General features: G+C 42.9%; 1 protein-coding gene across 1 annotated transcript; it reads right to left on the reverse strand.

Annotated features, from left to right (window-relative positions):
• Window positions 1-1,763: 1,763 nt before the first annotated feature.
• Magee1 (MAGE family member E1) lies at window positions 1,764-5,374 on the reverse strand. The gene has a single exon (XM_050133290.1). The coding sequence runs from the start codon at window positions 5,140-5,142 to the stop codon at window positions 2,299-2,301; it is 2,844 nt and encodes a 947-aa protein (XP_049989247.1). The 5' UTR covers window positions 5,143-5,374; the 3' UTR covers window positions 1,764-2,298.
• Window positions 5,375-26,495: the final 21,121 nt, after the last annotated feature.

The following is a 26,495-nucleotide window of genomic DNA, read 5'->3' on the forward strand; positions in this document are numbered from 1 at the left end:
GTTCTCTGCAGACTCCCCAAGGCGATGGTTCCTGTAATGATTTTTGGGAGGGAAATGGCTCCTCACATTTATACATGTATTTATTTATTTATGTATTTACATGTTTAATTTTAATTAATATAAATGCATGTGCATGCATGCACATGTGTTTGTGTGAATGCCATGTGTCTGCAGGTACCTGTGGAATCCAGAAGAGGACGTAGGATCTCTGAAGCTGGAGTTTCAGGTGTCAATGAGTTGCTTGGTATGGGTGCTGGAAAACTGGACTGAGGTCCTCTAGAAGAGTAGCAAGTGCTCTTAACTTCTGAGCCATTTCTCCAATCCTTTTTAAAAATATTACTTGTTCTTTATTCTTGAGAATATTATACACATATACAATGAGCCATGATCATATCCACCCCTCCCCATTTTTCCTTCCAAGTCTTCCCCAACATGCCCTCCCACAATGTTGTGTCCTTTTTTTCATAATCTACTAAGTCCAATGTGTACTGCTCCTGTGTGCATGGGTGTGGGGCCATCTAATGGAGCATGGATAATCTACCAGTGGCCACACATTTAAAAAAGAAGTATTCTCTCTCCCACAGCAGCTCAACTGCCAATAGCTAGCTCGTCAGCAAAGGTGGAGCCTGGAGAGCACTTTCCCCATCGATAGGACAATTTTGACTAAACTGATCTTGTGCAGGTCTTCCAAGGGTAGCCACAGTTGGTGTGAGCTCATGGGCACAACAGCCATGCCCAGCTTTGTATTCCACAAATTCCACAACACTCTTCCCCATCATCCAGCTCTTAAAATTCCCTCCGTGCTCTCATCCTCCGTTGACAGTCCCTGAACCTCAGTGATGGTAGGGGTAAGAAAGATGTACCATTTGGGGCTAAGGAATCAGTTTGGGGATACATATCAAAACTACAGTATAACTCAGAGGAAACTAATTCAAACATCCTTTTTTTTTTAAGTATTTAAGACAAGTCCTTATGGATCCCAGGCTAGCCTTGAGCTCTCAGTGTAGCTCATAATAACCTTGAATTTCTGTCCCTCCTGCCTCTACTTCCTGAGTGCCAGGACTACAGGTGTGAGCTACCACAACTGGTTTATGTGGTACTTGGCATAGAATCCAGGGTCTTGTGCAGACAGTCTGAGTTAAGTCCCCAGCTCATGGACTCATATATCTTTTTATTAATTTTTATTATTATGCATGTGTATATTTTTGTGTGGGTGTCTGCCACATGTGTGGGTTGCTACTAAGGCCAAAAGTCATTGAATCCCCTGGAGATGGGGTTACAGGCAGTTGTGAGGTGCCCAAAGTGGGTGTTGGGAACCAAACTTGGGTCCTCCGGGAGAGCAATAAGTACTCTTAACCAGTGAACTATCACTCCAGCCCCATGGCTCAAATACCTTAATGAGACAGCTTATGACATGTGAAATCTCTTACCAATCCACACCAATACTCACTGAAGACTAAATCCAGATCCAAGTCCATTTACCTCGTGCTGTATGAAGAATTCAATCTTGTCCTCCCGTCCCCATCATGTTCACTATGGACTATTTGAATTCAGGAATTAGATTGATGTGTTTCCTCTTAACTCCCATAGAACTCTCTACTTGTGTACTACATAGCTTATATCATAATAAAACTTCTGGTTCTTGAGTTCTGGAGAAGGTACTGTATCTTGTAAATGTCTATCATACTATTACAGAATATCCTACTCTCCCCATTGTATGACAGGAATTGAATAAATATTTATTGAATAAATTGGTGCATCAACATTGTTTGCTTTATTACACCTTTATTTTTCAACACATTTTAGCACAGCAAAGCAAATACAGGTAGACATTAGTATTCTTCACACAATAGCAGACGGAAAGGGAAGCCAGCCACAACTTAGTGCTTTGTCAGTTGTTGTATATTTGTTTGTTTAATATCTGAAGCTAGATCACTTTACTGATGATTTTTTTAAAACTTTCAAGGAAAAGCCTGTATCTATAGCTATATGCTATATATTATCATTTTGACAATGCAATAAGATGGAAAGAGTCCCAAAACGTTGTATAACACTATCAAAACTCTTATACCAAAGTACAACAGAGACAGCAAGTAGTCAATCACATTTACATCACTAGACAATATTAGTAAAACAATTGGAACTTCAAGATACCAAACAAGAACCAAATATGAAAACACATAAATGGAACTGGAACACAAATATCAAATACAATACGTGACCCCCCTAACCCCAATACATGAGAACCAGGGCTCTAGGCCCTGCCGTACAAGGCCTCGCTGACTGCCATACAGTCATCTATCGTAAGTTGCGAACAACCAAGGGCCGGTGCCCGGCGTCAGCTCTATTGGCCTCATCTTCCAGGGCCTCCCTGTACTGCTCCGGCCAGTCCTGTGGCTCCTTCCTGTGGATTCGGGCCACATATCGCAGGACTTTCATCTTGGAGGTTTCCAAGCGGGCTCTAGGGCCCCACACAAAATCATATTGTACTGGATCACTGTCAGGAACCCGCAAACTGTCAATGTAGCGCTGGCTCAAATACCTACAGGTGATCACATGCTTTCTTCCATTTTGAACTCCCAAGCCCCTCAGAAAGGCCCAGACTGCAGACTCCCTCGCATGGTTGCCCATTATAAAGATGAAGCTCAGAACCTGCATTAGGAAGTTGTTGCCGGGCCTGTTTGGACTGTCCATAATCTCTTCAGCATCTTCCATTTCTCTTCGGTTGTACAGGGTGTAAGAGTGGTTCCTGGGATCAAGGACCACTAGCTCTGTGCCATACACATGGTTTAGGGTGCGAGCAGCCCGATTCAGGAGGTCCGGGAACACTTTGCTACACTCTCGACCAATGTAATACAGAATTCCTTTCTTTGGTATAGGCAGCTTAGTTGAATCCATCAGCAGAAATAACTGGACCAACTTCCTTGCCTTGCTCTCTAATCTTGACTCAGGCCATGAATGGGGAGAATATTTTGTGGGACAGCCAGGAGCATCTGAATCAGGAGCCAGGAGCTCTGGAGAAACTTCCTCAAAAAAGGGCCTCCTAAAGTGAGGAACAGGCCGCCGCCATCCATTAGCAACATCTCGGACAGCGTCTTCTTCCAGGGCTTCATTGTACTGCGCTGGCCAGTCCATAGGATCTTTGTTATAGATCTTAGCCATGAACTTCAGGATTTTCATCTTGGTGGTCTCGACGTGGGATCGTGGGCCCCAGTAAAATTCATACTCTACTGGTACACAGTCAGTTATCGGCCTGTAGTCCAAGTAACGCTGCCACACGAACTCAACAGACAGAAGCCTCCTCGGGTTGCCAAAAACCGAAAGCCTTCTTTCACGCTGCACCCCAAACCTCCAGAGCATCTCCCAAATATCAGCTTCCCTGGCTTGGTTGCCATTTAGGAATATCTGTCCCAGGATCATCATCAGGAGGCCCATCTTTGGCCCATTGGGGATGTCTCCCAACCCTTCAAACGGCACAGGTCCCAGTTTGTTGAGCAGGATGTAGGTGTGCTCCTCGGGATCTAGCTCCTTCAGTTCAAACCTAAAAATGCACTCCAGGTGGGCTGCTGCCCGCCTCAGGATCTCAGGGAACTGGTTGCGGTATTCTTGAACAATGAACTCCCTCATTTCCGATTCCTTAATAGGGTACTTGGTCTGATCCTTCACCAGCAGAAACTGCAGCAATTCTGCTACGTTTTGCTCCATAGGATCCTGAGGCTTCAGGGTAAGAGCAACGTGGGCGGTGCCAAGGCCCATAATGGTAATAGAGTTGGAATTCTCACTGTCTCTCAGGACCTGGAATTCCAAGGAGCCTTCTGAACGCTTCGGGCGTACAGAGGGAGCTGAGGCCTTTTGCAGAGCAAGGGAGGTGCACTTGAATAAGTTCAGGCCGCCAGAAGCACCGCAGCTCAGCTCAGCCTCAGGGTTGTCAGCGGCAGTGCACACTCCGGAAGCGCTAGGGCCCTCGGCAGCGAGGGGCTTCTGCAAGGTGCTCGGCCCTTTCCCCAGGGTGTGCAGCCCGGAGGTGCTCGGGCCCTCGACGCAGGGAAGCAGCCCGGAGGTGCTCGGGCCCTCACGGCAGGGAAGCAGCCCGCAGGTGGCGGATTCCGCGGCGCAGGACGCCACCGAGATGCTGAAGCGCTCAACAGAAATGGATCGCAGGGATGCGCCCCGGCCCTCAGCGTAGGCTCTCGGGCTCTCGCGGGTAGCGGGCCGCACCAAGGTGCGCAGTCCCTTTTTGGAGGTGGGCGGCACTTTGACTCTAGCTCCCCCCAAGATGGTGGGCGGCACCCAGGTGCTCTGGACCTCACCGGAGGGGGGCGGCATAGAGATGCTCAGGCCCTCCGCGGAGGGGGGCGACACGGAGATGTCGGAATCCTCCGAAGCCGAGAGCAGCTCGGAGATGCTCGGGCCCTCAGCAGAGGTGGGCGGCAGGTTGATGGCCAGTCCATCAGAGGCAGTGGGCGGCACCGAAGTGCTTGGGGCCTCACAAGCGGGGGAGGGCATGTTGATGCCCGGTCCCTCCGAGATGGTGGGCGACACGGAGGTGCTCGGGCCCTCGCCAGAGGGAAGCGGCGCGGAAATGCCCGATTCCTCGGAGAAGGTGGGCGGCACCGAGGTTCCCAGGCCCTCAGCCAGGGTGGACTGCACACTAGGGCCCTCATCGGAGTGGGGCTGCTTGGAGATGTTCAGCCCTTCAGAGACATCGAGATGCTCGGAGGCCTTTGGGCCCTTAGGAGCAGTGGGCGACACAGAGGTGCTCGGGCCCTCCGCAGCGGTGATTGGCATAGCGGTGTTCAACCCCGCAGAGACTGCAAGAGGCCGGGAGGTGCCAGGGCCCTCCTTCCCGGAGGTGGGCAGCTCCGAGGTGCTCGGGCCCTCAGAGATGATGAGCTGCCCGAAGGCGCTTGAGCCCTCTGAGGCGGTGGGTCGCACAGAGGTGCTTGGGCCCTCCCGGGGGGTGGGTAGCCCGGAGGTGCCTGGGCCCTTAGAGGCGCAGTGGCCCTGAAGGATCTGAGGATCGCTGGGATCCTGAGGGACGTCTGGGCCTGGCACGGCAGCAGGGAGACCTTTCCCGCTGCTGTTGCGCGCATTTGCCCTGCCACCGCGGCGGCGGCGCGAATTCTGGCTTACCAGCGACATGGTCCTGTCGACCTGCGTGTGGAAGCTGACACCGACAGGCCCGCGGTCTCGCAGAAGAGGACGCGAGGTGTGTAGGCGCCCCTGCACAGAACTGCCACTAGCAAGTAATGCTGCTGCTGTTGCCAGAACCAAAGTTCCAAGCAAGTCACAGGAGCCGAAATTAGAGGTGGTGGGAAAGAAGGAAGGTTCTAGCCAACGGAGAACGCCAGTCTCAGAATACTCGATTCTCACACCCCGCCTTCTGCCGCAGTCCGCGCAGGCGCAGTTGGGCTCTGCGGCAAGGCGACCCCGCCCCACCCAGCCCCTCCCGTGGGTCTGCGAAAGTGGACCTGGTAATTCTGCACCAAAACTGCGCAATGGCTGGAGGGAGGCTTTGGTAGGGTAAAACAAGGAGCTTGGAGCAGATGGGCAGAGAATAAAGATGGAGGTAACACTAGCCATTTCTCAGAGTCAGGGTACCTATTAGAGGGTTTCTACTCAATTGTCAGGTACTTAATAGATTTTCAAAATTGGTAGTTAGCATCCTTAGGATTTGCATCTTCCTCAAAACCGTTTATGGGGAAAAATATGCGTGCTGCGTGGGAGGGTGAAGCTCTAATTCCTTTCCTTGTCTCCTCTGTCATTTTCTCTCCTGAAGCCTCTAAGAGCTCTTACATTGCTGCCAGCTATAAGAGCCTGTCCCTTCTCCAAAGAGCCAAAGGGCTGGGATTTAGCTCTAATTAAGAAACCTGTAGCTATCTAGACAGTTTCACTGTGCAAAGTCCCAACCCTTACAGTACAGAAAAATACAATATTTTTGTGGGGTCCTGCCATTGTCCTATTGCAGTTACATCCAAAATTAAGTGGTCCTAGGGTAGTTAGCGCCACGGGGGCTATTAGGATACCTCATTGTCAGCTTTGGAAAACTGCAATTAGCATGATTTATGCAGTCTTTGGGCAGCTTTCTATTAGTTACCAAAAGGCGACTGGTATTTTGAGTCACAGTCAATTGCAGGCAACATTGCCCAGATTGCAAGGAGAAGGAATTAATGGGATGGAGGAAATAGTGTGGTTTCCTCATAGGCTTACATGGTAACCTATGCAGGCAGTATTCTATATGTTCCTGTGAAGATAATTTTGTGTCATTTAGTGCAATACCAACTGGTTTTAATAAAATCCTATGATGTCATACTCTGGCAAGATTTTATGCTAACCACCTTGCATCCAGTACATAGATCCATAACATTGGTTATGAGCCTGTAGCACACCATTACCCAAATATTTGTGTCTGATTAGCTTCTGAATCAAGTGGTAAATGTCCTTGGCTTGGAGGACAGGCTCATCTTCAATAAGTGAGGCTTGTCAGCCGGGGGGGGGGGGCATTCCAGAAGAGATGCTGTAATCTGTAGTAAAATGAGGCTGGCCAGAAGCAAGCCCAGAATGCAGATAAATATACTATCTTATACACTGCCGCAGCTGAAGACACATGTAGATTTGAAAAGTTGAGTGTTTCTTCTTGTTTATACTAATATGCAATAGAACTCATTTCCTGGTGATTGTCAAGCACATAGAAAAGGGTGCTTCTATGGACACGCAAAATACATCACACGAATTCTTGGCAATTTAAATAAAGTTGCTAGTTTGATAGCCACACACAAAATTATATCATGTACTATGGAATCCTCAGAGGTGGCCACATTACTTCAAAAATAAATACTAACTATATCATACATTTGCTCTATTTCTGTCCCTTCTTATCATGATGTGGCTATATTTCAGTGAAGAACCACCTGCTCTATCATATCCATTCACAAGGAAACTTTTCCAGAGAGTTTGTTTATGTAGTTTTCATAGCCATAAGGATTGCTCCTTGGGGGTGCAGTAGTACCAAAACACCAACAAATTTCTTTCCAGGTCAGCTTGAATGCTGTTGTTCTCTTTGCTGTATGTGAGATATCTAACTGAGAACCAGAAAACGCAAATTGGCAAAGTTCGACCATATACGAAAGTAAAATTATAACCCAAAGCTTTTAGCAACCTTCTCAGAAAAATTGACACTTTTTTCTACAATAAATAGCCCTGGAAACCCAACTCCTTCTTACACCTGTAAGAATGTCCAAGATCAAAAACACTGATGAGTACTTACGTTGGAGAGGATGTGGGGTAAAGGGAACACTCCTCCATTGCTGGTGGGAATGTACACTGGTACAGCCCCTTTGAATATCAGTATGGCAATTTCTTAGAAACTAAGGAAACAACCTACCTCAAGACTCAGCAGTACAACTTTTGGGTATATACCAAAAGGATGCTCAATCATACCACAAGGGCACGTGCTCAACTTTGTTCATAGCAGCATTGTTTGTCATAGCCAGAACCTGCAAACAACCTAAATGCCCCTTGACCAAATAATGGATAAGGAAAATGTGGTACATTTACACAATGGAGTACTACATAGCAGAGAAATATAATGACATCTTGAAATTTGCAGGCAAATGGATGGATCTAGAAAACATTATTTTGAGTGAGGTAACCCAGACACAGAAAGACAATTATCACATGTACTCACTCATAAGTGGCTTTTAAACATAAAGCAAAGGAAACCAGCCCACAATTCACAATCCCAGAGAACCAAGAGAACAATGAGGACCCTAAGAGAGACATGCATGGATCCAATCTACATGGGAAGTAGAAAAAGACAAGATGTCCTGAGTAAATTGGGAACATGGGGACCATGGTAGAAGGGGAGGGGAGTGGAGAAAAATATATAGCTCAAAAAAAAAACCAATTTAACAAAAAAGCACAGCTGTTTGCAAAAGTTATACTTATACAAATAACAATGACAAAGATAATATGTAAAAGATGCTGGTCTACATACATTTGCATATTGTAATAACTCTGAGAAGCAATATAAAATGGGTGGAAGTCTTTTGGGCTAATACAAAAATAACGTTCTTTTTTTAAAAACTAAATTTGTTTATGTATTTTACATCCCAACAGTTTCCCCTCCCTCTTCTTCTCCCAGGCCCTCCCCCACTCCCTTTTGTGCTCACCCCCACAATCCCCTCCTCCATTGCTGCTCAGGAAAGGGAAGGTCTCCCACAAGAATCAACAATCTTACTGCAACTTATTAAGCAAAATATAGTGCAAACAGTACTTAACATGAACATTTTTCTATTATTTACTGTAAAACATTATATTTAGTGTTATAAAAACAGTGAAAAATTTCCTGAAGACTAGGTTCTGTCAATCATCCATATTGATGTTTACAGTAATTTTTTTTTCTTGATGAAAGAAAAAATCAGTAAGATGAGATTTGGTAACTTGAACTGAAATATCAGAATTTGAGTAGAAAAATGCTGTTCTAGGGCATGAGGAAAAGTGATAATAGAGAATTATGCTGACAGTCAACTCAGAATTATATCATTTAGAGTATTGAAAAATCGAGATATACAGGCTGCTGATTCTTCATAAAGAACTTCTTTATTTCCTTTCTTTTTCTCTCTCTCCCTCCCTCCCTCCCTTTCTCTTCCCTCCCTCCATTTTCTGGTGGATTTCTTCAATGTATCCAGATTTGGAAGAGGGAGGGAGAAATCCAGTGAACCTTGCCAATCGAACTTCTAGGTCCTGAAATGAGATTAAAATTTCAATTGAGAGCTAAAGACATGCATATCTAGGCAATCCAAGGTAAGGGCCTGTTTACCACTCTCCCATCATTGTCTCATTCTGTGAGGTGATCTGACAAAATTATTAGAACTGTGAAACTTTTTTCCAGGAGAAGTTTGTCCCTCTGGCTAAGACTTATTCTTTCTCCCAGCATGATATGCCCAGGGAAATGCATATTTCCTTGGGGGGAGGGATTTTTGAATAGTCTCATAGTCAGAATGAGAGACACAATTGTCTCTTTAGAACATCTTCATGTCTGCCAGACCCATTACAACTCACCTTTTGTTTTAACACTTCAATCTTGAGATACAATACCTACATGTATGAAACAAGTGTAAAAGCAAAGCATTAAGTTTAGAACACATTCAGTTAGCGCATGGGAACCATTTTTCATAACTTCCTAGCTTTTTGTTAAGTTAGGAAGGGTTGACACATAGCTCCTTAAGTCTCAGTATTTCAACTTCATAATTCTACATTGCTAAGATATTTGGTGAACTCTAATTTTAGAATATCTCAAAGAATTTTTTTCTTTTCAATACAGGGTCCCTCTGTGTAACAGCCCCAGCTGTCCTAGAAATCATTCTGTAGACCAGGCTGGCCTTGAACTCAAAGAACCAACTGCCTCTACCTCTGCTGGAATCAAGGTGTATGTCATCTTTGATTTCTATTTGACAAGAAATTTCTAATTTCTAATTGACAAAAATGTATTTAGTTTCAACTTATTGCCTTTATAAGTTGAAATATATACACACAAGTGTGTTGGTATATGTACATGTGTCTTGTCAGTATCATAAATTTTTTTCATTGAAAAATAGATTATTTTCTCACACAATATATCCTGATTATAGTTTCCCCTTTCTCCACTCCTCCCAGTTCTTCCCCACCTGCCTTCCTATCTGGATCCACTCCCTTTCTGGCTCTCATTAAAAAAGAACAGGCTTCTAAGACATAAAATATAACAAAATAAAATATAAAAAATGAAACAAGTGCTAGTTTGCCTTGTCGAAGTTGAACAAGGCAAATGAACAGAAGACAAAGAGTCAAAGACAAACAGGATTCAGAGACATGCTAGTTTGCACTCTCAGGAATCAAATAGCTGAATTAAATCCTTACCTACTAATAATTAGCTTAAATGTAATTTAAATTATCAAATCAAAAGACATAGAGTAGTTGAATAGGGAAAAGCATAAGATTCAATTATATGTTACCACAAATAATTCACTTTACTAGTAAGGACACACATACAGTGAAAGTGAAGACATAAAAAAGGTTATTCTATGCAAATAGAAGGAAAAACAAAGTAGGAATACCTAATATATCAAACAAAATTGATTTTAAGAAAAAAAAAACATTTTAAAAGACAAGCTAATGATATTGTGGCCAAGTGTGTAATAATTGTAAATGTTTGATTTCTTTGAAGCAACTATTACGGAGAGCAATTACCGAATGTTCTGATGGAAAAAATAAAAGGAACATAATAGACACATTTTCAACAGTGCACATCGTTTTATTAAGTACAGCGCTCTTGGGTGGCCGAGCGCATGGCGGGGAGACAGGAAAGCGGGGAGCACATGCAAACCCAGAATCACGTGTTTCTCCTCTGGGAGCCCACTTAAATACCCTGTGGGAGTGGGCCTGACCCTCCCTCAGGGAGGGTTGAGGACCTGGCATGCTGGGATTGTATCAAGTTCTCAAAGAATTAATAAAAATATTGCTAAAAACTCAACTCAAAATGAATTAATGATTTAAATACATAATCTGAAATTATAAAACTTTTAGTGACATTGATGGCAAAATATAGATATTAATCTGTGCAATATTTTTATATTACCTGAAAAGCATAGGCAATAAAAGCAAAAATATACAAGAGAAATTGTATCAAATTTTGATGTTTTATTAGCATATATTAATTATACATAATGGGTTTCATTGTGACATTTTCATATATGCATGCATTATATTTTGGCCATATTCCCCCCTTGTCCCATTTCCGTTCCTGCTAATCACCTTCCTCTTTCTGACAAAGGTCTCTTCTACCCTTGTGTCTGTTGTGTGTGTGTTACCCAATGAGTTTCATTAGGGAAAGTTTCTCTAGAGCAGTTTAGCATGGCTGTGGCTATAGCACTGAAGAAAATGTCCCTCCCCTCCCTTATCTGCCATTATCTACAGATATTTTCAGAAAGGAGTGAGGCTACATGAACCTCCCCTTTCTATGTCAAGGTGTTGACGGGCCTAATCTTGTGGAGATATTGTTCAGGTCATCACAGCTACTGTGAATTAAGTGCAACAGTCATGTCATACCCAGAAGCCAGAGTTCCACCCCACTGCCTGCCCACTCTCCTACAGCTCTTACATGATTTCTATCCCTTCTGTGATGTTCCCTGAACTATGGAGATATTGATGTTCTGCTTATGGCTGAGCATTCAATAGTCACTTACTCTTTGCATTTTCACCAGTTACCACTGAGCACTGTGAAAAAATTTCCCTGACCAAAGCTGACAGAAGCACCATTCTATGGGTGTAAACATAACTGTTTAGAAGGAAATTTTGACATGTACCTCATGTCCTTTTAACAAAACAACAACAGTAGCTATGATCTCCTTAGCTACAAACTTTTGCCCTGGTTAACAGTACCAGATGTAATTTACCCCCTATGTGTGGGCATCAAATACTACCAGAAAGAGGTTAAGCAGTATCATATGGTGGTATATTCCATAACCCCCAAACTTATAATATGGAGGCAAAAGGATGAGAAGTTCAAGGTCACCCTTACTATATAGGGAGTTTGAGAATAGCCTGAACTACATGGTCTCTTTCTGCTTTTCTTTTTATTTCTCCTTGTGTGCGCTTCTGTCCCAAAACACTTCAAAAGATAGAAATCAAATATCAATTTAAACATGGACAGCAGACTTAAACAGACATTTCTCAAAAGAAAACATGCTGTCAGCAAGCAGATACACAAAATGCTCAACATCGCCAACTGCTAAGAAAATACAAATTAAAAATAGAATTACGGGGCTGGAGAAATGGGTCAGTGGTTAAGAGCACTTGCTATTCGTTCAGAGGGCCTGAGTTCAATCCTCAGCACCAACATGGTGACTTACAACCGTCTTTAATTCCACTTCCAGGGGATCCAATGCCCTCTTTTATTCTCCAAGTGCACTGCATGTATGTGGTGTGCAAACATATATAAGTAAAACACTCATACATAGGAAACAAAATAAAATAAAATCACTAACAAATAAAAATAAGTACCATCAGATATCACCTCACACAAGTTAAAATGGTGGTTCTTAAAAAGATGGATGATAATGAACACTGGTGATGACGTAGAAAAAAAGAGAGCCCACACCTTTTTGGTGGGAATGTAGATTAATACCAACACTATAGATAACCATATAAAAGAGTTGGACAGGTATATCGGTGAGTAAAGCTCTTGTTTGGCATGTATGAGGACCTGAATTATGATCGTTAGCACCCACGTGAAAACCCAAGTATTATAGCATGTGCCTATAACAACAGTGCTGGTATGGGAACAGCGTGGAAAGGCAAATTCTAGGAGCTTGCTTATCAGCCAACCTTGTCAGGTTCAAAGTGAGACCATGTCTTCACAAAATGAAGCAGACAGCTGTGCTGTTTAGTTTTTATTGTCAACTTAACAAAAATTAGAGTTACCTAGGAAGAGGGAACCTCAGCTGAAGCGTTGTCTGGATCAGAGTGGCCTGTCTGTGGGGCATTATCTGTATTGCTAACTCATGTAGGAGCACCCAGTCCACCGTGAGCATTATGTCCCTAAGCAAGCAAGCATCCCTCCATTGCTCCTGCCTTAAGTTTCTGCCCTAACTTTCCTCAATGATGGACTGTGACCTAGAAATAAACCCTTTCCTCCCCTATGTTGCTTTTGGTCAGGGTGTTTTATTACAGCAACAAGGACAAAACTAGAAGAAGAATAGAAGAATACACCAACCATCAATCTCTGGCTTCTAAACATGCATGTGCTGACAAGCACAACTGTACTCACATATTTGGATGTAGTCACATATTTATATGGAAAGATATACAAATACATACATGAAATTTAGTATGTCAAGGAGATATCCGTGCTCTGATATAATTGCAGCATTACTCATAACAGTCAAAATACAGAATCATCCGCTTGTATTCACTAGATGGATAACGTGTGTGTGTGTGTGTGCATACACATGCATGCCAAATGCACACATGCATGTCTGTGTCACAACCATCAAAAATAAAAATTGAAATAAAATTTTGGCATGGATGTATCTGTAGTCTGAAAGCTATTTTGCTAAGTAAACTGAATCAGGCACAAAAATACAAAAGTTTCATATGTTCAGTCATATGTAGTAATTTGAAAATTAAGTTCATAGGGGCTGAGTATAGAATGCTAATTACCAGAAGTTTAGGGGTGGGTTGATACGAGTGGGAGCAAGAAGTTTGGGATCAAAGGATAATACAAAGTTACTCACAGGAAGAAAAAATTCTGAGACTATTTGCAAAGCAGAATGACTGTAGAAATAATAATAATGTGTCTATTTAGAAGTAATACTAAATTTTAAATATCTGACTATAAAAATATTAACAATGAAGTGACATGTTAATTATCTTGATTTAAATATTCCATATTTTATACACGTATCAAAACATGCCATAATGCTCCATAAATGTATGCAATTACTATTTGCCAATTGAAATAATATTGTTTTGTAAAAAGAAAATTTAATCTGGACATGGAAGCACATGCCTTTAATCTCAGCATTTAGGAAGCATAAGCAGGCAAATCTCTAGGTTCAAGACCAGCCAGGTTCCAAACTTCCTGCTCTTGCTCATATTAACACAGGATTTATCCAAAGTGTTTTAGCTTTTGGAACCCATTCTTTTTGCATGGATACCTTGCTCAGCCTAGATACAGTAGGGAAGGCCTTACACCTTCCCCAAAGCAATGTACATTACCCTCTTTGGGGAATGGATGGGGGTAGGGTGAGGAGGTAGGTGAAGGGAGTGGGAATTTGGATTGGTATGTATAATGAAATAAGATAGCTTGTTTTCTTTTTTAAAAAGAATAAAAGAAATATTTTAAAAAAACTTAAAAAAGAGTGTCTGCCAGGGAGACATCCTTCAGCGACCACTAATTCCTTCAGTACTGAAGTAAGGGTCCACTAGAAGAATTAGAGGCACACATGGAGTTAAGACTGTCTCTGGAGCAGAAACCTGCTATTGCACTCTAATCCACACAAGCGCTGTAATTTGCTTACTGACTTAACAGGTGTCATCTAATTCAGACCCTCCCCTCAGAGTCCTCCGTAACCTCCCTTTTCTTCTCCAGGATCACAAGTAAGCAGAGTCCTGGCTGTGAATGGGTTGTTTGCCTTAAGCGTGGGATAGTGTCATTTGTTTGCAGTAACTGATTAGAACCAAACATGGTACTGTTTGTTAGAACTAACAGGCAGCATTTGACTCTGGGTTCACTTTTTGTGAGTTTTTATTAAATCCAGAGCAGACACAATCTGACTTGTTTTCATGTTAGCCATCAATACTAGTATAAAAGATTTACATTTGTCAGGAGAAATTATGCCTCAGGAGAAACAACCAGGTGGACTGAATTCAGCCTCTGGACTGTCCACATGATCATGCTGAACAATCAATCAATCCCACCTGAGCTGACTGAGGAAGATTTGACTTTGGCTAGCAGTTTATATTGACGCTTTGACAGTCTGTTAAGAGGCCTTATATGAAGTAGCTGCCCTCTAGACTCTAACATCACAGCAGCTGAAACAGCAGAACTGGAATGTTGAAGGTGGCTGACAGGGATTAGGAAGTCAGGGGGACCAAAGAAAAGATGGACAATGTTGATGCAAAATTGCAGTTAGATAAAAGGAATAAACTCAAGAGATTGATTATGCAACATGGTTACTATTGTTAATAATACTGTATCACAATCTTGAAACATATTAGAGGCAGAGATGGGGAGGGAAGGGGAGAAAGAGAGAGCCAGAGGGAGGGAACCAGAGAGTCAAAGAGAGAGGGAGGGAAAGAAAGGGAGAGATCTTGCTGTGAAAACCAATTGTTCCTTTATAGCCCTGGTTATTGAAACTTGCTCCTAACTAGATGCATTCCATACATCAACCAAAAAGCCACTTTTTTGCTTGATTCAATATTTAAGTACTTACGAAAAAGACTGAGTTTGGGGAAAAGGCTATGTCTTCCTAGATTCAAATTCTTGGCAAGTTCTAGGACTGGAGGCATTAGCAAACGGTGTTTGTTTGTTTGTTTTGAGACAGCATTTCTCTGTGTAGTCCTGGCTGTCCTACAACTTGGTCTGTAGAACAGGCTGGCCTCAAACTCCGAGATCCTCCTGCCTCTGATGACATTTAAAAAGAAATATTTTTAAATAGCTGGACACACACACACACACACACACACACACACACACATAGGGAGAGAGAGGGAGAGAGAGAATAAAGTATATCCATCTTCATCACTATCATGATGATACTGCGTCATTTTCCTAGAGGACAGCAGTTTTTTTCTCCCAAACCCTCCCCTCTGGTTTCCCCCACAAAGTCTAAGACCCTACCCTTTCTCCATACAATGTCCTGGTAAGAAGCAGTCTACAACAAAGTTCAACACACAACCGGTGGTTTGGATTGGTGATTCCGATGGCTGGTCATCTCTCCTGAATCCTTAGAGGGACAGGAATAAAACTTTATCTTTGGTCAACGTAATGTTTTTACTGGCTGGACACAAACAATGGAGCCTCAGTATCCCTTGGAAGAAGGACTGGAATGATGCCACCTGGAACGCAAATGCAAGTGCATCCAATCACAGGTAAACTGACTCGGTACAGCAGTACCTACTACAGTTAAATTTAGGAAACTGGCCTCAGCATTACTGTTATGTATTTGCCATAACATCCACAGGGATGAGAATGTCCTCTCATCTCAGAGTGCCCCAAATAATTATCCCAACTGCAGGGAGACCCTCTCATCATAGTTCATTATGGGGTTAGCTGGCAAGCCACTCTTGGTTGAGAGGCAGGTATTCTACCTTTATCCTATTCAGGCCCACTGCCTACCTGTCATGAAACCAAGGCTGGCTGATTGACCCCCCATCTTTAGACAGGTAGACATCCACAAACCAATTCCAATTGTGTGAGATATTGCAAACTGTGGTGCTACTACTTGGCCAGGTTCACGAGGCACAAGGGGACACCGGAGAACAAAACAGCACAGAACATGTATATCTAAGTGATGCATATATATCCCAAAATGTGATTGCCAGTCACTCATGGCCTTCCAGGATTGTTTTTGCCAGATGAACCCAGCGGTCTGCTTTTTTCTTTACTACTTGCTAGTTTCAATAATGTAGTTGTTTAAGGGAGGGAGAAGATAACCACGAGGTGGCAGTAGCACACAATGAACTTCATGTTAGCAACAGGGACAGGTCTTCATGCTGAGAGTGGGGAAATGAGCGGGCTCGGAGGTGGGGGCTGTCTGAGAGTGAAACCTTCCAGGGCCTATAAGTGAAGGATAAAAGAAGGGAACCAACCCAAAAGAAAGAGGGCAAGGACTTCACAGGGAGAAGAGAATCAGAGTAAGATGCAAGATCAGACTTACATGTCTAGATGATGCTAAGAAGCACGAGGGGATCTCTGGATCAGAGCTCTGGAGGCCAGTAGCAGTTTGGGCTTTTCTAGCTCAGGAATGATCTTACTTAGGGTAAGCAAATGTTTGGTATAGTTTCATAGTGGATGTAGAATGCCTAGTCCCTGAATAACTAAAAATCTCAGCATGCTACACTTGTAATTGAATATATAAATATCTGAGTGTGTCATCATCAGGCTTTTAAAACCTCGCCCTACAACCAACAGATTTTTGAGCTAACGAATTCTAACCTCTTCTGAATAAGTAAATAACATACAACCAATATATAAATGCCATGTCCTTAACTCAATTATATAAGAAACTGAATAGCACTAAAAGGTGGAAAGGGAAATGGAGATAAAATGTTCTAAGGTATTTACATTATCTGGGGAAAAATGAAAGTAACAATTTTAACTAATAAGTCAATAATACACAATAATAAGCATAAATATGAGACTATATTTCATTTATATGTATAATATAATATAATGTTAATATGTTTCAAAACCTAGAGGCCTAAAACAAATATTTTATAGTTATAAATTCTCTCAAAGCACATTATTAACTTTGTTATGGGTTGAGTGAGTTTGATTGTGATGATAAGCTTCAAACAGAATGTTTGAAGGATGTTCAGGAAAAACATCCCCACAGGGCCAGGGATATAGCTCAATGATAAAACATTTACCTAAGTGTATATGAGATCCTAGGTACCTGCTTACATTTTGCTTACATACTATTTGCTCAGATTGTTCAGAATTAACTAATTTCTAAGAAAAACATTCTAATCAATCTTACTGTGCTTTTAACACTCCGATGTAGCATGTTCCCTATTTTTCCTTTGTGATCCATTCATACAACTGATTCAGAACAATGCCTAAATGTATAGCATGTGTGACTAGCCCCAAGACCATTCTATTGAAAACAACCCCCCCATACAAACACACTAAGACAATGCTGAAATAATCAGATAAAACCATAGATTGAGAACAACTATTTGTGGTTTTGTGTGCTATTCTGAGTAAACAGGACATAAAACCAATTTTCTCCCTTGTGAAACTCCTATAAAAGGCTAAGACAAAAGTTTCCAGTTCTTTTTAATACCGTATTTGCTGTGCTGCTTCTACATAGAGACATCAGCCTTTGTTCAAGAGTTCAGATCAGTGGATAGATCAGAGCTTTTGTCAACATATCCTGCCTATTTGGTTAAACTATACTAAGAGTCAGTGGTTGTGCTTTTACACTGTGGTAGAGTCTCCCCCCCCCCCGCCTTCATTTTTTATTTTTAAATTGGGAAGCAGTCTTGCTAAGTTAATCAGGCTGCTCTTGAACTTACGTTGTTGCCCAGGCAAGCCTCTTGTATTAGCCTCCTGGGCTGCTGAGATTACTGCCGGTGCCTGCTCCAACTCTTGAAGAATGGAGACACATTTGCATACATAGAGGGAAGGAACTGGTAAAGGCCATCACGAGAAGCTGAAGTAAAAGCTGGTACCCTAATAATTAAAAAAAAATTTGAAAAGGAGAATACAAGAGACAGAATGTGAGACAAACAAAACACAGAAGTAAGTTGATATATGTGTACCAGATACTCTAATGATTATATTAAATGCGATTATTCTAGAGACTATAAGAAATAAGACAAAGATCAACAGCATGAAATTAGAAAAGTAAAACTGTCACCTACAAGAAATATCATCTTAAATATGAGGTTATAAAAACATTAAAGGTAAAACAATACAAAAATATGTCATAAAAGCACTAACAAAATTAAGTTTTGTGGTAATAATAACAAGGAACATGAGATTATTTAAATAAACCTATAAGAGATACACAGAAACATTATTTTATCATGAAACTGTCACTACATTATAAAGACATAACAATTCTAAATCTGTATAACCTAGTAGCATAATAGTAAGTTATATAATAAGCAAAACTTGACACAATACAGGGTAGCAGAATAGCATCCTTTGAAATACAACCACATCCTAATTACCAGGACCTACATATTATGTTTGATGGGAAAGAAATTAATGTAGAGATGAAATTAAGGTTACTAATTACCTGGTCTTAAAACATAACATTTATTTCAGGGAACCCAAGATAATCATGTAGCTCTCAAAAGAAGAAGAGAAAGGCATAATGATCCAGAAACCTCTAGAAAGTTGACTTTGATTCTTTGTGTGAGTTCCACTTTCAATTTTCTGAGGCACCCCCTCTCCCCATGGTGATTTCCAAAGTCAGTTGTTTACGTTCCCTCTAGCAGTATATAAGGGTTTCTCTTGCATCCTCACCAACCTTAAGATAATTGGGTTAAACAAAGGAAGTTATATGTGTATGCCTAGAAAAAAAAAACTTAAATGCATTGAAATTAAAAATATATTAATTGTTGCTCAGAATGGGATTGAGAGAGAAATGGGGAATGATTGATCCTAATAAGTACAGGATTTATTTGCGCTGTAATAAAATGAGATTTGGAATTTTTCCAACACTCTATTGAAAATTATATGAGTAGATATTCCAGTTAATGAAAGAGAAGAGAAATAACGCAAGATTAGAGGATAGGAACAACTGTACTATTACTTGAGAATAAATGATTAGAGGAAGCTATAAACTCACAGAAGGCAAGGTAAAGAGACTTCCTGGGCAGAATACTAGAGCGGAGAAAACAAGAGAGCGAATACCAAGTACAAGGGGACTGAGACAGAGTCCTACTCTGTGGCCCAGGCTGGCCTGGAATTCATGGCATACCAACTGCATAAACCTCCCAAATTTTAGGATTCCAGGTACGAATGCCACACATTTGCAGTAGGTTTCAATTATTCAGCTTAGTTCTGATTAGTGCATGCATGTGCAGATTCTTTTGGGGGAAAAGTCCCCCAAATCAATACATGCCCAGAAAAGACCAACCATCCAGAGTAGGAGATTTTGTTGGAAACTGTGCTAAGAAATTTAGAGAGGCTTTTTCCCCCTCAATTGTAGCAAAAAAAAATAATCTCAAGTAATTGTTACTCTACCTTCATCTCATGAAGCTTAAAAGTTAAACCCAAAGAGATCAAACTGTTTTTAAACAAGTTAACTTAATATGAAAGCAAACCTCAATATTATTTATGAGAATAAAATTTTCAAATACCATGTAAGTCCCTAGATGAAAATGAGTCCTTGCCCAAGTAGAAAGCAAATGTCAAAGCAGTATTATCAACTGCTGAACTTTGAGTACGCTCACATTTATCTCCTAAGTAAAGGTCGGTGGGCACACAGGCACAGTGTTTAGACACCACCTCTGTCCAAACAGTGAACAATAAGTCCTGTTGACACAGAGGCAACTCCAAGGACACTAGACTAGAAATTTGAAAGCAAATCAAAGACAATGACATAAACAATTAAAAAAGAAAAGAAAGCATGCAACAACAACAAAATTGTGCAACGGGAAAAGTGGCCAGATACTGCCAGAGAGAGGAAGAGATTGCAATATGCATTATTAGGTACTTCAAAGCCAAGTGGGTGGTATGGTGCAGAGCAAGGAAACCAGCTTCTGGGTGAAGAAGCAGTAATCCATATTCAAGTCATATCTATTATTCAAAAGCAGGAGTGATTGAATTTAAGCATGGCAAATAGCCAGGCATGGTGGTGCATGCCTTTAATCCCAGCTCTTTGGAGGCAGAGGCAGGCGGATCACTGAGTTGGAAGCTTCACAGAGAAACCCTTCTTGAAAAAAACAAGCAAAGAAGCACAAAAGAATGGCAGTTAAAAGTAGGAGGTCCTAATCTGTGCAAGAGGCACTGTCTGGATCCAAAGTAAAAAGTAAGCTAAATTACCATTCTAAAATTTGAAATATGTGCCCATATACAGATACTCTAACCAAAACAGATGAACCCAAGGGGTGTAAACACAACGATTAGTTATTGAAGTACCACTACATTAATATTTTATATTTAGCCTGTATTTTTTATTATTTTTAATTTCTTGGTTGTATATTTCTGTTTAGTCAAGCCTGTTAGCATAAGCCTATAATCCCATGTAGGTCCCCTAGATGTCGGTTCAGAGTCTGTGAGCTCCCATGAGCTCAGGACCCCTGACTCACACAATCCTTCCTGTCTCTCTTCTGATTGTGGAACTCCTAGCAGTGGGAACAGGATCTGTACCTGGCACTTGAACTGGCTTTTGGGAACCCAACCCTCAAACAGGGTTGCCTTGCCCCATGCAGGGGGAGGAGCTTGGTCCTGCCTCAACTTGATGTTCCATGCTACGCTGACTCCCAGGGGAGGCCTGCCCTTTCTAAATGGAGACAGAGGAGGAGTGCATGGACAGGAAGTAGAAGGGAAGCAGGGGAGGAAATGGAAGGATAGGCAGGAGGGGAAACTGGTCGGTATGTAAAATAAATGAAAATAATTTAATAAACATGTTTTTTAAAAAGTTGTGCCATGGGAAGGGATAGAGATGGGGTATATCTGGGAAGAGTTATGTGGAGCAGTGGGGTTAATATGATCAAAATACTTTGTCTGTATATATGTAATACTCAAAGAATTAATAAAACTATTATATTAAAATGGGTGAATAGCTTCAATAAGCTGTTATTCAAAGATATAGAAAGTTTCTTTCAAGAAAAATCAGAAATAAAAAATAAGAAAAATAAAAAATGCACAACAATCTTTGATAAAGAGCAAACAGAGAATAGATGATATACTAGACAGATTTTTTTCTTTTTTAATTTTATTTTCCATTCAAAATTTCCACTTCCTCCCCTCCTCCCATTCCCCTCCTCCTCCGCCACTCCCCTATTCCCTTCCCCTCCAGTCTTAAGAGAGGGCAGGGTATCCTGCCCTGTGGGAAGTCTAAGGCCCTCCCTCCTCCATCCAGGCCTAGGAAGGTGTGCATCCATACAGACTAGGATCCCAAAGTGCCAGTATATGTAATAGAAACAAGTCCCAGTGTCATTATCAATGGCTTTTCAGTCAGCCCCCATTGAACTAGACAGATTTTTAAAGGTAACACTGGATTTTTGTTTTGCTTTATTTTAATATGTGATGCTTTGTAGAAAGTTTATGTGCCAGTGGGAATCATTGAGTAGAGAAAGGTACATGTGTGGAAGGGAGCATCAGGATTATTGCTAGGACTGTGCACTGACTGGATCAAAAGTCTTGGAATTAGCTGATCATATACGAGGCTGGATGTTGACAGAGGGTGGACAGTTACCCAAAGTGATGAAAGGACAAGCAGAGTGTTTACTCAGATACAGGTACATGGATGGGATGCTCCCTTTACTTGTACCTCCTTATCATGAGGATGTGGCCATCAGAGTATTAGATGCTGTGTGGAGAACAGATGAGGCATGACCTGCAATGCATACAAGCAGAATGAGTTGAGTTCTCAAAAACAGATGCACATCCATGGACACGTACCTTGAGAGCCTATGTCCCCTCACATATTTCTTTAATAACGATTGAAGGGGGCAAGCAGTACTTTATTGCCAACATATGCATTGGCTCATGGGGAAGAAAATGTGCTCTGCTTCTTTTCAAAATTCAGGCATGGAAGATAGGGTGGCTCACTGACTGTGTGTGTTTAGGGGAGGGGAAGGTGGCCAAAGGACTACTCCTCACCAGCTGGGAGTTATTTTCCTTTAGAAAGTGAGGCCCTTTGCCACATACACTTCAATAAGCTTTGATGTTCAGTGACAGCAGCAATCTCCTACTCTGGCTTCTGGTTGCCATGGCAATTCTGCTGGGGCTAGGAGCTCTACTCTTAGTGCAAATAACTGGAGCCTACGAGTATAGAAAGTAGTATTGAGAGGGAGGGGGAACTTTTACTGAAAAGAATAACCTCATGCATTTGAATTTTTATGATCACTTCCTGTGCCCTACTTCAGGTACTCACACTGTCAGTACTAGACAAGGCCAGGTACACTGTAAACAGAAATCTTAAACCAAACAGAAGCTGCTGGCTTTTTCCAGAAGAAGCCATTATATTAGGAATTTGTCACTTGCTCACAATCCAGGTGGTACCATTGTCCTTTTATTAGTGGAACCCAGTGTTGGGAATAGGCACTAAGAACAACCCCATTATAAGGGCCAGGTATATTAATTAAAAATCTCTCTCTTTCTGTGTGTGTGTGTGTGTGTTTACATCTGCATGGAGTAATGTATTTTCCATTTGTTTGTATAAAGAAGCTAGAAGAGGGTGTTGGATCCCCTGGAACTGAAGTTACAGGTAGATGTGAAATACTAGATGGTTTCTGAGAATGAGATTCAAGTCCTCTAGAAGAGTAGTACAGAATCTTCCCTGCTCATCCATCTCTTAAGAACAAGGGAAGGTACCTTACTGGGAGCAAGGGATGCCCAACAGGCTTAGCAGGTTCAACAACAGGGGCAAAGTCAAACATACCATCTTTACGAATATGTTCCCAAAAGGGCTCCTATAAGCTCCCTCTTCATCATGAGAACTAGGTACATGAAAGGGGAGGTCATTCTCAGAAGGGTAAGGTTATACATAGAGGGAGATATTCAAAGGGTCATGTCTAATTCAGGCATCACAATAACAGGCACCCCACCTACAACTGATGTTGCCTCATTCTTCCCCTACCAAAGCAAACAGGGACAGAATGAAGTCAGGAGTCAGGGTTTGAACCAAGGCCCAAGATGGTGAGCTGCCTCTGCTCTCCAGCTATGAGCCTCCTTGTCCGAATTCCAGGATTCTTGCTCAGCCATCCAAGTTTCCAGAACCACAATCAGTTTTGAGTGTCAGTGTCCAGACCCATAATGGTTTAATCTGCCCAGTGGCCTGTTGCTATGGCAATTCTGCAAGAGATTTATTCAGTAGATGAAATGAAAGGCAGCAGGAAACTTGGGCGGGGGCTTAGGCACATAGGAAAGGGGGTCCAATTATAATTTGAATGTCTTAATTGCACTAATTGGTACATGTGGGATTAAAAACGCACAAACACAGACCAGAACAACAGGGGACATGTTTGGGACCAGCAAGTTGCAAAAGGTCCTTTCATTGGCGAAAATGCCACAAAGTAACGGGGAAGGTGAGGGAGGGGCCAAGAAATTAGGACTCAGGGTGAATTGTGTGACTGCCCTGTCTGTCCCGCTGAATGGCCTTTAGCACCGCAGACTTCAGTTGCTGCTTGGGGCCGGTTGAGAGGGACTCATTCAGAAAGGTTGCCCTGAGAAGGGAAGAGGTGACCTTTCCTGGCTTGGAGGCCTAGGACGCAGGGCAGGGAGATGACACACGGGCCCACAGCTTGGAGCCCAGGTTGCGAGGGTTTTCAGCTTTCACTGGCCGTGCCCCTCACATCGCTGCAGCCAGGACCTGCCTTGTTTGTCTCCTTTCCGCCAATATTTTGGACTCTTTAATCAGCTTAGGTGTCTAATGGCTCAGTCATGGCTTAATTGGCCCTCAACTCTGGTTGCTATGGTGATGCAGACAGCAGCTCTTCTCACTAAGTTAAAATAGGAGAGAACCAAGGTGGAGGGAGACAGAAAACGACACAGGCCAAGACTGAAGATGAGAACACGTTAATTACACTAACTGACATTCTTCGGTGATTAAAAGCCCATAAGCACAGGCCACAGGGCCAGGACGAGGGGACCTGGAGGCTTACCTGGGCACAAAAGCATCCAGCACAGAGGAAACCGATCCATAAGACACGTCCAAGAAGAAATCCAGAGAATGACAGAGACTCTGTATCTCTGGTGGGGATTTCTGGTGAGCGGTTCAGAAAGACACGGGCATAGGGGTTGGGTCAAGACCCTCACCTGAGGACTCCATGACTCCTCAGTTATCAGCCATGCTGTCACCCGGGGAAACTGAGGCTCAGGAGTGAAGAGACTGGAATTCAATGCATGCTGCAAAAGAAGCAGAACTGCATGGACTCCTGGGTTCCGGACCACCCAGAACTCTGGCTCCCATCAAGCCTCCAGTTGAGTCCAGCATGGTCTTGCCCCTCATTTCACAGAGTCCTGAAGCCCTGACGGGGAGTGGCCTGTCTATAGCCACAGAGTCCAACATAGCAGGACACAGCTGTCCTTGCACTTAATGCAGACTCACACAATGGCACATGGCCAAGAGTCACCGTGGGAGCATGGAAGGATCGCTGGGTTTTATAGACAGTCTGCGTGACTTGAAAGGCGGGATGAGAATTCTCCCAGGGACTCTGAGTTCTGGAAACAGATAATGCTCCTTCAGAGGGAGGTGAGAAGCCAAGGAAAGGGAGGAAGGACCTCCTTCCTGCCCACTCCTGGGAGTTCGCTGTGAACTAGCTCCTTCCTGAGCAGTGTCTGGAAATGATTTCCAGAGACTTTTCCCTGGGACATCTTGCCTGGGGACACATGGTGTTAATTTGAAGGGTTCTGATAGCCTTTCTGCAATAGGGTACAGGGCAAAGGCATATTCCACGGTGAGGGGATCACATCCCAAACACTGACCTCTAGGCTGCAGGCAAAGCTGAGGACCCTGCTCCTGACCAGAGGCAAAGGTTGTGTGGCTCTAACCAGGATGCTTTTCTTCTCTTCTTTCCCTTTGGGTGTGTTTTACTCAATTAGCTAACAAAGCACAGGTTTCCTTCCAGCATCCCCATGCATGCTTTGCTTTGGTTGACTCTCGTCTGGCCTTGCACACTCAGAACACTCGTAGCCCTGACTCTCATTTCCACAGCTGTGCCCCTTTTCCCCCAATCTGTCTGCATTTCACTTTAATATCTCATGTTCTCCCCACCCCTCAATCAAACCCTATTTTAATTCTAATTTTGAGACAGGGACTCATGCTGTCCAAGCTGACCCTTAATTCACTGTGTAGCCAGGGATGACTTTGAAGTCCTGATCCTCCGTTGTCCACTTCTCAAGTTCTGGGATTACTGGTATTAGCCACCACATCCTAATCTGGGAGGCTCTGAAAGGACACCTGGAGAGAATGGTGGCTGTGCTCAAAGGCAGCACAGAATGACTTAAAACCAATAGTGAAGAATTAGGGGGAATCTGTAACTCACCAGCTGGTTGTAGAAGGGGCAGGGAAGTTTGCAGGATTACTTTAACACTGATCTTTGAATTTTTGGAGTTGCTGAACTCTTGGCAGCTGGGTCAGAGTGAGACTTTCTGAGTGGACCAAGAAAATGTTTTAACAAAGAGCAGACATGACTCAGGAAGCCTCCACCGTGCCAGGCCAAGCAGAGGTATCAGGAGCACTGAGGTGGTTGGTAGAGTGCAATCCTAAGTAGACACCTGGAGGAGGTTTGGGCTGGAGAGCAGATGAAGGTGAAATGGGAAGTGAAGATAAAGGAGAGAGGGAAGAGGAAAGGAGGAGAGGGCAGATGGACCAGAGAGGAAAGAGAAAAAGATGAAGAAGCAGTTGAGAAGAAGCAGAAAGAGTCAAAGGGAGATGGAGGACTGACAGGAAGACGAACCTTTTCCACCACTGCGTGTTGGTCTAACAAATGCCAGACAGCTTCTCGAGACATGACTCCATTGGTAAAGTGCTTACTGCACAAGGTTGACGACTTGAATTCAGTCTCCAGCACCCAAATAAGAGCTGGACCTGCTGAAGGTATCTTTGACTCTGCACTGGGGAAGCAGGGTCAAGAGGATCCCTGGGGCTGTTCAGTGAGAGACCCAGTCTCAAACAATAATGAAGAAAGTGACTGTGGAAGACACCAGAGATCACACACACACACACACACACACACACACACACACACACACTACACACGCACAAACAGAAAGAGAGAGGGTACGGTGTGGGAACTTACAGTACTGCCTTCCCCGTGAGAAGCTATAGCTGATGGACAGCACACCCATGTGGTCACACACATCCACAGTGGTACTCTCAGGGGAGTGCCAAAGGTATCAGTTGAGAGAGGATGACACCCCACCTGTGTGTGTGCTTGCCCAATAGTTGCCTAGATCGGTGACTGGAGCTGACCTCTTGTCCCCTTGTGCACAGCTGTGTAGCCTTGATCCTCACCACCTACAAGAAGCACAGCTGCATCCTGACCCATGGGAGGAACTTCCATGCCCAGTGACAACACGTACTTCTCCCTTCTAATCTGCACAGGGG

The sequence above is a fragment of the Alexandromys fortis genome, unplaced genomic scaffold (genome assembly GCF_014885135.2).
Source record: "Alexandromys fortis isolate MF-2015 unplaced genomic scaffold, M_Fortis_MF-2015_v1.1 scaffold_498, whole genome shotgun sequence".
Taxonomy (NCBI): domain Eukaryota; kingdom Metazoa; phylum Chordata; class Mammalia; order Rodentia; family Cricetidae; genus Alexandromys; species Alexandromys fortis.